Below are 13,488 nucleotides of genomic sequence, written 5' to 3'. Positions count from 1 at the left end.
ATCATGTAATTGTACAAGGTTCCTTGGTTCAAGTTCATTTCATATATTTACAGTTACTTCTTAAGTGTGTAAGAATGGAGTCTATCAGAAAAATGCTTAGCAAGAATTTTACACTCTATTTCTAGTCCACATTAATTTTTAAATTATTATGTCTTAAACATACTCTCTACTTCATGCATGTTATTGTATTAATATTACCCACAAAGAAGCGTGTTGTGGTAGCTCACACCTGTAATGCCAGCACTCCAAAGGCTGGGGCAGGAAGATTTCAGGGAATCTGAGACCAGTCAGGTGTTACACAGTAAGTTCCAGGACAGTATGAGTTATAGTTTGAGACCCTGTCTGTCTGCCCATTTATCTGTTCATACACCTGTCCATCTTTCTGTATATCAGTCTGCCTGTCCATCTGTCTGGGATTAAAAAACAACATAAGAAAAAAACACAGCATGCACATGGGCTGGGGAGATGGCTTAATGGTTAAGGCATTTGCCTGCAAAGCCAAAGGACCCATGTTCGATTCCACAGTACCCATAGGAGCCAAATGCACAAGGTGGGGCATATGTCTGGAGTTGGTTTGCAGCATAACGTTAGAGGTCCTGGCATGCCCAGTCTCTCTCTCTTTCTCTCTAATAAATAAATTTTAAAAAATAAAATATTAAAAAAAAATATTTACCATATGCTTACCTCTGGAGTTGCTAGTGCTTTAACAGCATTTAGATCAGATCCTGAACAAAACATACTGTTTGCCCCATGGACTATAAGACCTTTCCCTTCTGTCCAATTTTCCAATTCAATAACTCTTTCCAAAAGTTGTAGCATCATAGCACCTGCCAGACAGGGGAGAAGATAAAAGCATGAACATGTAAGAAACTGAAAAAAATAAAAACACAGAAGTAATGAGATGCTGAGCAAGACTATTAGGGTATATATTTTACAAGTACTTACTGAATATGCTGATATAATGAAGTAAACAACTAAGTATATGTAACAGTCCTTGCTTTAGAAACTTAAATTCATCAGTCTGTTTTCTCGTTTAGGTACCTTAAGAAACCAGACAGCTATATATTTAGATATAAAAAATATGTAACATATTTGACCTAGAAATAGGAAAATGGAAATGTAGAATATGGGATATAGTGCTATAGAAAGATTATTTCTTAGGGTAAAGATCTTAATTTCAACTTAGTGATTTTTAGATATGTTTACCTTGGTGATCTTCCAAATTCGTAATATTCTCAACATGACTAATTTTATTTTTCTCTGCCTAGAAGGTGCTTCAAGATTTTTGTTTTGTTTTCTGAAGTTTTTTTGTTTGTCTGTTTGTTTGATTGGTTGTTTTTTTTTTTTTCTTTTCTTTGTTTTGGAGGCAGGATCTCAGTCTAGCCCATGCCGACCTCAAACTCACTGTGAGAGTAGGAGAAGATCTTATACAGTAAGAATCTTAAAGTATCTGGTTGGATCATTTTTTAAAAAATACATTTTATTTATTTACAAGGAGAAACAGACAGACAGAAAGAATGAATGAGAGTGAATGGGTACACCAGAGCTTCCTACCACTGCAAATGAACTACAGATGATATGTCACTTTGTGCACCTGGCTTCATGTGGGTACTGGGGAACCAACCCAGGCCATAGACTTTACAAACAAAAGCCTTTAACTACAGAGCCATCTCTCCAGCCCCAGTCGAAGAATTTTTTTTTAAATTATTTATTTATTTATTTATTTGAGAGCGACAGACACAGAGAGAAAGACAGATAGAGGGAGAGAGAGGGAGAATGGGCGCGCCAGGGCTTCCAGCCTCTGCAAACGAACTCCAGACGCATGCGCCCCCTTGTGCATCTGGCTAACGTGGGACCTGGGGAACCGAGCCGTGAACCGGGGTCCTTAGGCTTCACAGGCAAGCGCTTAACCACTAAGCCATCTCTCCAGCCCTCGAAGAATTTTTAATCAATGGTTTTTGGAGCTCACCCATATTCTCCCCTCCCAAACAAACAAAACATTTTACTCAAGGCAAAGCATTTGTTTTTATTAGTTTTATACATTCTGCCTCAAATTAATATTTATGCCCATTTGAATAAAAGATCATTTGTAACTAACCATAGTAAATTAATACCACTGTTCTAGTTGAACTGTCTAAAGTAGTTCTTACCTTTCTAATTTTACTTTTTTTTATTTTTTAGAGAGAATTGGCGCACCAGGGCCTTAGCCACTGAAATCAAATGCCAGACGTTTGCACTACTTAATGGGCATGTGCAATGTTGCACTTGCCTCACCTTTGTGTGTCTGGCTTATGTGAAATCTGGAGAGTCGAACATGGGTCCTTAGGCTTCGCAGGTAAGCATCTTAACAGCTAAACCATCTCTCCAGCCCTCTAATTTTATTTTTCTCTGGCTAACAGTCTATTAAGTATCCACAATTACTTATACTTTTTGTCTGCTTGAAATGTGGATAGTCAAGCTGACATATACACTAAGTCTATGTCCTGCAGACTTCAAAACTTAACATGAAAATGAAAAGGGAAGCCGGGCATGGTGTAACACATCTTTAATCCCAGCACTTGGGAGGCAGAGGTAGGAGTATCTCTAAGAGTTCAACACCACCCTGAGACTACATAGTGAATTCCAGGATATCCGAAGTTAGACTGACACCCTACCTCAAAAAAAAAAAAAAAAAAAGGAAAAGAAAAGAAAAAAGAAAATGAAAAGGGAAACATGTCACTTGTAATTTCGTATCAGCTATTTGTTGAAATAATACTTTTAATACTATTAAAATTAAGTTTGTCTATTTCTGCTTTTCTAACGCCAAATACAGTATTTAAAATTACATATGTGGATTCCATTTGTGCCTGGTTCTACATCCGTGTTCATCAGCACTGATGCAAGGATAAATTTCTAAATGTAAAGAAGTGGAAATAAAAGTTGCTTTGTATATAAAGACCATTAGAAACTTACAAACTTTATTGAATTATTTCTATAGGTGTTATTATATATAAACATGTAAAATGCATTGTAATATGCTTGAGCCTAACATTTCAAATCATACTAAAGGATATAATTTATTCTCACCCATGAAGTACATAACTGGCAGCATAGATGGCCAAATCAAATGTGAGTGACATAGTTGGGAGGGTCATTGGCTTGTTCTTGTAGATGATGTTAGCACAATTCCAATTTACGCTTCAGCAAAAATTAAAAAACCACATATCCTGGTCTCCCTTTCTTTTCTTTTATTAGTAGGCATGAACTGTACAAAATAATAAGTTTTACACTGATACTGTCATATGAGTATATAACATTTGCATCATATTTATTCCCTCATTACTCTTTCTTGTCCTATCTACCACCTCTTCATAGCTCCCTTCCCTTTCCCAAATACCCCTAGCTTTTATTTTCATGTCAATTTTTTTTCAATCAAAGTTCCATGAGAGAGTGAATATGCAATCTATGTCTTCCTGAGGCTAGTTTATATAAAATTGTTCTATGTTAAGAATCTTGGGCTGGAGAGATGGCTAAGCCGTTAAGGCACTTACCTGCAAAGCCTAAGGACTCAGATTCGATTCCTCAGAACCCACATAAGCCAGATGTACATGGTGGCACATGCATCTGGAGTTTGTTTGCAATGGCTAGAGGTCCTGGCACATCTGTTCTCTCTCTCTGCCTTTTTTCCCTCTCTTAAATAAATAATAAATATAAAGTTTTTTTAAAAAGAGTTTTAATTACTAACAAGAAGGTATTTACCAGTAGCACTGAGTTAGGAAAGAGTCAACAGATAAGTAAGTACAGTGGTTCTATTGTAGGAATTAGTTTTAGTGTTTTATAACAGAGTAGGTGACCGTAGTTCACAGTAATTTATTATATGACTCAAAATAACTATAAGACATAGATATGAAGGTTCTCAACACAAGTGTTACTTACTCTTATTTGATGATTTAAGTGTATGTGTAGAATTATCAAGCTTTACCCCATAAAAAGAATTATCATATATTGTTAATATTTTAAAGAGGAATTTTAAAGTGGCCCTTAAAACTCTAAAATAAAACATTTTGAGAACAAGGGCAAAAAAAAAAAAAAATGGAAATGATGGTCTTATCCAATTTATAGAAACTTTGAGTTAAATGTTTTTATCTTCAGCTTCAGAAAATCTTTCTAACTTCCTTCCGCCTTGTATCCTAGTAGCATTAGCCAAAACCACAGGTGAGGTTTTTATATAGTTAGCATATTTCACATTTTAATGGAAAACATTAAGTTTTCTTTTGCAAGGTAGGGTTTCACTTTAGCCCAGGCTGACCTGGAATTCACTATGGAGTCTCCCACTAGCCTCAAACTCACAGTACTCTTCCTACCTTGGTCTTTGAAGTGCTGAGATTAAAGGCATGTAACCCCATGCCTGGCCAGACAACAGTTTCCTTTTTAATCAACATCTATATTCATTATTTTTAAATGACTAAAATATTCATAATTAGTGAAATATTCCTAGTTCATACTACTATTTTTGTATATGTCCATTTTAGAAAGAGTACCAACACTAACAAGAATTCTTTTAGCAAGCAAAGGATAAAAACAAATGTGATAGCAGGTTAAGAGTTAAGTGTCATTTTATATCTAGAAAAGAAAGATTATACCTGAGAAAGCATTCATTTTGTTTGGGTTATTCAGAGTAAGAATACCAATGCCATTGTATTTCTTCTGAAGGTCAACAGAGCCACCTGGAAATTGCTGAAGCACCTTTTTCACCTCCTCCTCATTGAAGCCGTTAGAAGTAGAGTATATTGACACTCCTGTTTGCTGTAGCAGTTTTGTCCTTGTAGACAGAGATGAAGACAAAAGACTTTTTGCCATTTCTGAAAAAGAATTATGTGGTTGCCCAAATAAGCAGATATTCACTTTTTAGTGCTACGGGTTAACAGACTATAATAATGAACCTTTCTGTTCAGTTGTACTCCTCAGTGAAGGTAAGCACCATTATTTACTTTTTTAGTTTTGTGTCTTTGTGTGTGTGTGCAAGCCACGGTGTGTGTGAGTTCAGAGGACAACTTTCAGGTGGGCCCTCGCCTATCTACCTCAGCCAAAAAGAAGATAAATCCAAATGTGAAAAAAGAAAAATGGTGACCAAGTCATCTATCAGGTGCTGAATAAGTGGTGTTTCAGAATCTAGATGTGTTCAACTTCTTCATTTAGATAATGAACCTGGACATGTATGCTTCCATTGTTCATTAGTCTTCCTGCACATGTACCTCTATGAATAATGGATGCATGAATGCATCATTTATCTCTCAGTGAACACTTTTTTCTTGATGAATGTAATTTTTGACTTTAGAGGATTCTTTGCCTTTACCATTCATGTCTCCCAATCTACAAAATTTATAGAAACTTTGAGTTATATATACTTAGAAATTATAAATTATAAATTTCAAATCTAACTTAAGTACTCTATTTCTTTTCATAATAGAAACTTAATAATGAAAAAATATTACATTTGCAGCTATATAATAGCCTATAGTTGTATGGAGTCTCTGGTAAGTCTACCAACTAAGCAAGAGTCCTTAGTAAATATATTTCTTCTTAAATGTTTTATTAGCATATATTAATTTCATAATGACATTTTCATATATGTGCATAATGTATAATATATTGTGATCATATTTACCCCTTCCTTCTATTTTCTTCTCTTTTCTTTCCTCCCATTATCTCCTTCCCAACTAGCCCCAACTTTAACTTTGTCAGTGTGTGTGTGTGTCCCAATGAGTTTCATTACTGTTATTTAAAAGAGCAAGGCTGAGGGTTTATTTACAGAAGCATGGGCATCTGACCTGTGGCTACACCACTGAAGAAAGTGTCTCCCTCCTGTCCATAAACTGTTAATTTTGCCTAAAGCTCAGGGAGGGTTCGGGCCTCATGGGTCCTCTCCACCCCAGCTTTCATATTATGGTGTTGACAGGCCCAATTTTATGCAGGTAATCACATATGCTGTCTGTGAAACAATGCATGCATCCTGTCCTGCACAGGAGCCAGTATTCTACACTACTCCCCCACCTTCCCCTTTCTCCCTTTCTTTTGTGATGTTCCCTAAGCTTTGGAGGTAATGATAAAGATGTCCCACATACTGCTCAACAAGCAACAGTCACATATTTTCAGCATTTTGACCAGTGTGAGACTCTGCACTTGATGCTGACCACTGCAAAAAGAAGCTTCTCTGATCAAAGCTAACAGCAGCAAATAAAGTAACGATATTTCTTAAAAAACCCATGTACAATTAGAAAACAGACGATGAAAAAGTAGAGGTGAGATGAGTGGTAGCATTTTGAAGGTATTTTGATTCCTAAATTAATAAATTCTTAAGAACACTTTATCTTATTCATAGCCCTTAGCACAGTTTTAAAGATCTGTGGAACTAAGGACATGTAATGTATTACTGTACACTGTTTATCATTTCCTGAAGATTTATACCTGTCATTTACATTTGTAATTGAAAAATAAAAAAAATTTCATCGTGTTTCTAAGAAAATCAAATTCAGGATGTATAGCTGCGAAGTATATAAGCATATAAGGTTAGCCACATTCTCTTTTGCACTGGCCTCTTACTCAGCCAGCACCAACTCCTCCACCAGTCCTGAGTAATCCACTTCCTTCCCTTTCAGGAGAGTTTCTTGTCTGATTTCATTCATGTTTACAAGTTAATTCACATTTTATTGGCTTACTACTCAAAACAAAACATTAGTGCTTTCTAAGCAATGAGGCAATTTGAAGGTACTTTGTATTTGTGTCTATATATAGCACACAGTTCTTAAGAGTCTGGTTTGAAGCTGTATAAGTCACTTTGCTCATTGTTATGACAAAATACAACAAAGCAACTTAAGGAAGGAAGGATTGATATGGGTTCCCAGTTTAGGTACAGTCTATTATGTAAGGGAAGGCTTGGAGGCAAGAGCAGCTCTCACAGTGAAGGCCACAGTGTAAGGCAGCCATTCACACTTTGTCAACAGGAAGGACAGAGATGAATTCCAGCACTTGCCTTGCTCTCTCCTTATTCAGTCAAGAACTCTGCCCACATTAAGAGTAAGTCTTCCCTTCTCAATTAAACCTTTCTGGAATCTTCCTCAGATACATGCCTAAAGGTGTCCTACGAGATTATAAATCCAGTCAAGTTGACAGTAAAGATTCCCATCACAACTCTATTCCTTGTCAACTTGATACCCAAACATATCACTTTAAATCAGAGCATTACACTTCTCCTCCCTTAAGTCTCATTTTCATCTCATAATGCGAAAATGCATTTAGTCCATCTCTAAAAGTACTCAGTTTTTAGCAGTCCCATTACCATTCTAAAATCTAGTCTCTTCCGAGACTCAGTCAATCTCCCAACTGTGAGGCCCTATAAAATCAAAATACAAGTTACACACTTCCAAAGTGCACAGGCACGAACAAACATTCCCATGCTAAAGGAGGAATGGGAGGATAGCAAGGAAAGGGAAGACCAGAGCAAGATGGAATGAAACCCACTAAACCCTAAAGCTCCAGATCTGGCATCTGGGCCTTAGGTACCCCCCACTCTGCCAGCTTGACACCTAGTACTCGTGACCTCTCTCTTCAGCTGGCTCCACTCCGTGCCTGGAGCTTTCCTTGATGGATACCCACAGTGCTGTTGTCTCCAACACCGACATCTCCACTACAATACAGGCTTCACCTTCACAGTTTCATACAACGGCCTCTGGGGACCTCATGTTGACTTGTCTTAGCAAGTTGCTTGAAAATTGACCCCAAACTCTTATATCTTTCATGCCTGTAACATCAGTACCATGTGAGTGATGATGCCATGTTCTGCTGCTAACTCAAGGAGCCAGGCCCCCAGGGAACACAGCTGCTGCAGCCTCTGTGTGCCTCTGAATCCAGCTTGGGAAAACATTTCCCTAGATGGCCATTTTGGAGCTAGCAACCTCTTTAGCAGCATTCTCACTGCAGGCTCTTGTTTCCTGTGTATGCAAACCATCACAAGTCTTTCAGTGGGTTGGGTCTTGCCTTTAGGGAAACTTTCCTACTGCCTCACTGTACAGTGAGAGTTTTTCTTTAATGGGGCTAATCTCTTTAACAATTACACACACACACACACACACACACACACACACACACACACACACACAAACACACACACTTACTTCTGCTATTTTAAACTCTTGTGCTTCTTTCCTCACTAAACTGCACATTTTTTTAGTTTTGCTCCACTTGCTGCTCTAATTCAGCTAAAAGCAATGAGCCATTAGCCACACCAGGACCTGAATGTCATCATGTCTTGAAATGTCCTTCACTAACATTAATCTATTACTTCTGAATTAGCCTCTTATCCTCAGGACATGGGTAGAATTTCCTAAGACATTTCTGGCCATAACTTTTTGCCAGAAAAACACAAATAGCTCCCAGGGCAGTTCCCTATATACTGCTTGTCCCTTTCTAAAATGTCATGCACCTGACTTTACTGTCCATATTTCTCAGTGTGTTCTAATATTTCAACAACTTCACCAGAATAGCCCCTTAACTTCTCCAAACAGCTGCTCTATTACAAAGCTCCAAATTTTTCTGCACCTCCCATAAAATCAGCTCCTAAAGCCTAAGAATCTCATGATTAGGTTTATCACAACAACAACTATACTCTTTGTACCTTTTTTTGGTGGTTGTTGTTACTTTTCTTGTTGCTGTGAAAAAATACACAGCAAAAACAACTTAAGAAATAAGGCCATTTTGGCTGACAGCTTGAGTACTCCATCCTGTGCAGGTAGGCATGGAGACGGCAGTTCTAGTTGCAATGGTAGGAGTGCCAGACAACTGGCTACACTGCCAGAAGTACAAAAAGATGATTCCAAGTTCCTAGCTATTTTCCTCCTTTTAGGTTAGTATAGAAACTCCCCACCCCCACTGCACAGTCCATGGAATGGTACCTACTATGCTCACATTGAGGACGGTCTTCTCTCCTCAGTTAAACATCTATAAATGCCCTCAGAAACATGCTGAGAGATAAGTTTCTAGGTAATTCTAAGACCAGTAAAGTTGGCCATGAAGATTAAACATCACAGTAGAATTCTTTCTAATTAGACTACTTAAATGCATGTCTCTCTCAAGGCTACTGGATGTTACGGGTTGGGGCTAGCCTGTTACATCCTCTAACTTGTTCAGAATAAAAGACATTTACCTGGTAGGTACTAAGGTAAACACTTAACATTATTAGAAAGCTAAACTGAAGAATCTCAGACTTGGCGTATCCTCTTCTCCCTTCTTTCCAGAGGAGGACTATATAATCTTGAGGCAACAAAGAAAGCCTGCTTCCACTGGTATTGCTAATTTGAACTCACTGCATTCTCTGCTCTCTTTTCCTCTCCACTGACTGATTCTAACCCCGCACCATCACCTCCTCTAGGAGAAAATAACCTGGAACTGTCTTCAATGTCTACACAGAGTAGGTCTCAGGCTTCTTGGAATGATTCTGGTTTAGGAAAATAAACTCTCAAGGTCTCTTATTAACTCAACTCCTAAAACTGGAAAACAAACACTCAGAGTCAAACATAATTAGTCCAAGTGCTTGTTTGGACATGGACAGCATGTGCTCTGTGCATGTTTGCCTCTAGGAAAAACCAAGCACAACCAACATAGTTGAGAAAATTAATCTGGAGCAAAGGCTCTGGTTTTCTCCACACTGATCATAACTTCAAATAGAAATCTAAAAAAAAAAAAAAAAAAAAAAAAACATGATAGGACTTAGATGGCTATTTGAAAAAAATTGCCTGTGTTTTTTATAATGCTTTTTTAGTGAACAGAATAAGAAATTAAACTATTAAACTATAAGAGTAAAAAAAAAAAGCTTATAAAATCATTAGCACTGTGTCATTGTGGAATAACAACATTAGTAAGCAATATGCATTTTACTCTCATTTATAAGGGGTCTGTCTGTTCTGTACAGATACATTCCTCCTCACCCCAACAAGACTAGCAAGACTAGTTAAGTAATTAGTACAAATACTATCAGACTATGTTCCTTTATATTTAAACTGCTAACACTTAAATATTTCCATAACAGTAACACATTGCCACATTTGATCTACCTGTGAAATGTTGACTTCTCAAACAAAAGTCTTATAATACTTCAAGTGTAGGATCCTGTGTCCTCTGGGCCAGCCACCTTTCCCCTGAAGAAGAAAGAATCACTCCCAGGAGACAGTTTTGGTGAAGTGCTCTCGGCTCATTGTCAGGGAAATGGGTTTATAAGCAGTTGAGGGTGGGAAGAGGGTCCTAACGGGATTGGATGTACAAGGATATTGCTGATGCCTAATTAGCATACGGGGACATTCATTCCAGCACATAGACAACGGTACAGGGGGATGGGCTTGCAAGGTGCTGGCCAATACCATAGAAGGAGCTTCCTAGGCAACTGGCCAAAGGCCACAGGGTTATGGGCAAAGCCTAAGTTTTATCTGAATGTCCAGGTATCCCTGCTTGGAGAGGGAGTGGCAGATCTCAGTAGAGATTTTGTCTGGGGGTCCAGGCTCCTTGAGAAACTCCCAGGAATGTGGGGGGAGGAACCTGGCTCACAGCAATACCCCAGAATGGGGGGAGGACCTCCCCTGCCAGTCAGATCCCAGGCTGCTGCCACCTCCGTAGCCTGGGGCCTTCGTGTCAGACAGCTTAGGTTTGATTAAACCCAGGGCCCTGCCTATGTCTGATACTTCAAGTATCTTTTCTTCTATTATTATTATTATTTTTGGTTCTCCCTTTATTCTGTCCCTGTCTCACATCTGTCTTTTCTTTTGTCTCATCCTCTTAAGAGTCCTTGTCAGTGCTAGAGTGCTAACAAAATAATTTAAGGATACAACTTAGGCCTGCTCATCTCACTGACCCAAACTTTAGGAATCCAATTCTGAAAATCTCCTAATAGCTTATTATACACCCTTTCATCTCAATTCTAAATTCACACCCTAAAGTATAAAATGACTCAGGTACTGAGGAGATAAGAAAGTAAGTACTTACTCATAAGTAAGTAGAGGTTAAGAATGTCCGGTGCTGTCAAAGCAGCAGGTAACTATCTGTATCAGGTTTACTCCTGGAATCCAAGGCAGTGAAAAAGGTTATGAGGCATTTACAACTTTATAATCTTTCTTCAGGGCAAAAAAATCTACATGGTCACTGTCATTCAGGCTACTTGGCTGTTCTGCAAAGAAAGCAGATCATTACCAAGTCACTACAAAGGGGAAAAAAGAAAATCCCTCTCTAGGCAAAGGTTTCATTCTCAAACTTTTTTTCCAAGTTCCACAAAGGTAATCAAGTATGGTTCCACTCAATGCACAGGAAATAAGCTAGTTATTCTATTAAAAGGCCTACCTGTTTAGCCATTATGTTCAGAACATCAAATCCAGAAAAAAACACCATATTTAATAAGAAAGTAATTATCTTAAAGCAGGTAATCAAAAAAATCAGAAACGTGTAACTTTAAACTGGAATATAGTGTCTATTCTTCAGTTTTCAGTTTTAGACTTACTTTTCAAATTCCATTACATGCCACTTATACCCCTTTTCCACACAGCCAAATCCTTCAGAGTTTTTGTCATTCTAAATTTTAGCACATGTGACCTGTTAGTTTTCTTTTTATCCAAGTCATTTTCTTTAATATGATAAACATAAAATCCTGTTAGCACTACTACACCTTTTTTTTTTTTTTTTTTTTTTGGTCAAAGCACTTAGTATTCTAAACTACTTCTTTTGGCAAACTAACCTACTAAATTTAGCTGTCAAGAGGGCATTTGTTCCATAGAGAGGTTTAAGAATCTCACCACAAGTCACTTCTCCATCTACCCCATTTATTATTTTCATAATCCACCCTGTTTCAACTCTATGTCTCCTCAAAAGCAGGTTTCCCTTACTCACTGATGACCACTCTCCGTGCCCCAACTTAGCTAATTAGCAGTTCAGGTCAAAGCCCCATGTTTTGTTGACATACTTCTCTCTCAGTACATTTCACAACTATGGTTCTTTCCTTCCCAGCCTTACCTTTACCAACAAAGCACTAGTGTTCTACAGAAATCTTTTATGTTCTTACCCATATGGTATCTCTAGACCTGTAGCCCCCAGAACAACAGAGGATGACACATTAGTATTTCAGAGGCAGAAATCTGGTATGTTTTGCTGTTGTTTTAAAGCATGCTGATTTTCACCATCAGCCAGTTACTGTCATTCTTAATCCAGCATGAAAGAAGACTTCCAGAAGAGCACGTATCAACACTAGGCTTGCTTTTCTTTTTTGTTGTTGAAAAATTAGCTGTACGGAACAAATACTTGAAGAACAGTTTCAATTAAGCAAGCTAATTTGGTGCACAGGTAGACATTACAGAGATCCTAGGGGCCATTGTTGCCAAAGTTTGCATAGGTATGTGAGTAGTCTGCGAGAGTATTCAGAAACTTAAACTCAGCACACTGCGGCGAAGCCTCCTTATCCTTCCTCAGTTCGCGTTCGGGCCGCAGGCACCGTCCCTGGCCACCGCCCTGCACGGAGCACGAGGCCCGGGCCGCAGCGCCGCCGCCTGCCCAACAGGGGGCAGCCCTACCAGCCGCCCCCGCCCGGCTCCGCGGGCAAGGGGCGCCCACACCACCCCACGGCCACAAGCACCCGAGCTCGCCGAGGAGCTGGCCGCCGGCCGGGCGCTCACACAGAGCCCCTCCCCGCCAGCCCCCAGGCCGCCAGGCCCGAGCTCCCTTCCGCTTCTCCGACCTTCCGCGGCCGCGCTCGCTCCCGGTCTTCCCCCAGGCTCTCTTCCGCTGCCCGGTGCTCACGCTCTGCGGTCCGGCGCGTCCGCTTCCCACGCGCGTCCCTCCGGCGCGGGCCCGGGGACCCGGAAGTCCCGCCCCCTGCCCCCGCTCCCCTTTCCTGGAACTTTCTCCCTAAATGCCGCCAGCCAGCCCAGGGCCCTGTCCCGGGGGTGCTTGGTCAACCGGTTCGGAGGTATAGTGTGCGGCAGGCGAGGAAGGCAGCTAACTCCATTTTCCCCGGTTCCTCTGCAAACCTGGGAAGGTGTGCGGGGAAGGAGGGTGTGTGCTGGGTAAAGGAGGGCGGAGAAAGGTACTGAACGCCCATGCTCTTTCGTAGAAGAGTTTTTGGAGGGTTGGGGTTTTCTTACTCTTTTTTTTTTTTTTTAAATAGTATTTCTTTAAAAAAGATTTGTATAGATTTATTTGAGACGGAGACAAAGGGGCAAACAGTGAGTATGAGCACCCCCGGGCCTCCTGCCACTGCAGGCAGACTACAGAACAAGTGCCATTTTGGGCATCTGGCTTTACTTGGGTACTGGGGGAATTGAACCCGGGGCACCAGGGTTTGCAAGGTAGAGCCTTTAACCGCTGAGCCACCTCTCCAGCCCTGCTTTGTAATTTTTTCTTTTAAATCATGAGACACTTAGTGTATGTCCTGAAAGTAACCTGTATTTTATAAAACCCACTAAACTTAAAATTCTTAGA

The 13,488-nt window shown here is 39.7% G+C and overlaps 1 protein-coding gene across 8 annotated transcripts in view; it reads right to left on the bottom strand.

The window, feature by feature from the left end:
- Positions 1-12,846, bottom strand: part of Echdc1 (ethylmalonyl-CoA decarboxylase 1) — a 41,320-nt gene extending 28,474 nt beyond the window's left edge. Inside the window, exons 1-5 of one of the 8 annotated variants that reach the window (XM_045159350.1) lie at positions 12,746-12,834; positions 11,011-11,083; positions 10,089-10,172; positions 4,623-4,841; positions 685-827 (exon numbers count right to left, since the gene is read on the bottom strand). In XM_045159350.1, coding sequence (XP_045015285.1) covers positions 685-827; positions 4,623-4,839 — 360 coding nt within the window. In that variant the 5' untranslated portion in view covers positions 4,840-4,841; positions 10,089-10,172; positions 11,011-11,083; positions 12,746-12,834. Of the gene's footprint in view, positions 1-684; positions 828-4,622; positions 4,842-10,088; positions 10,173-11,010; positions 11,192-12,076; positions 12,533-12,745 lie in introns of those variants that run through there. The other 7 variants (XM_045159349.1, XM_045159352.1, XM_045159348.1 and 4 more) reach the window with 7 other exon arrangements.
- Positions 12,847-13,488: the final 642 nt, after the last annotated feature.

The sequence above is a fragment of the Jaculus jaculus genome, chromosome 9, assembly GCF_020740685.1.
Source record: "Jaculus jaculus isolate mJacJac1 chromosome 9, mJacJac1.mat.Y.cur, whole genome shotgun sequence".
NCBI lineage: Eukaryota > Metazoa > Chordata > Mammalia > Rodentia > Dipodidae > Jaculus > Jaculus jaculus.
The sequence above is the reverse complement of the archived record's forward strand: the minus strand, read 5'-3'. Positions and strand labels throughout refer to the sequence as shown.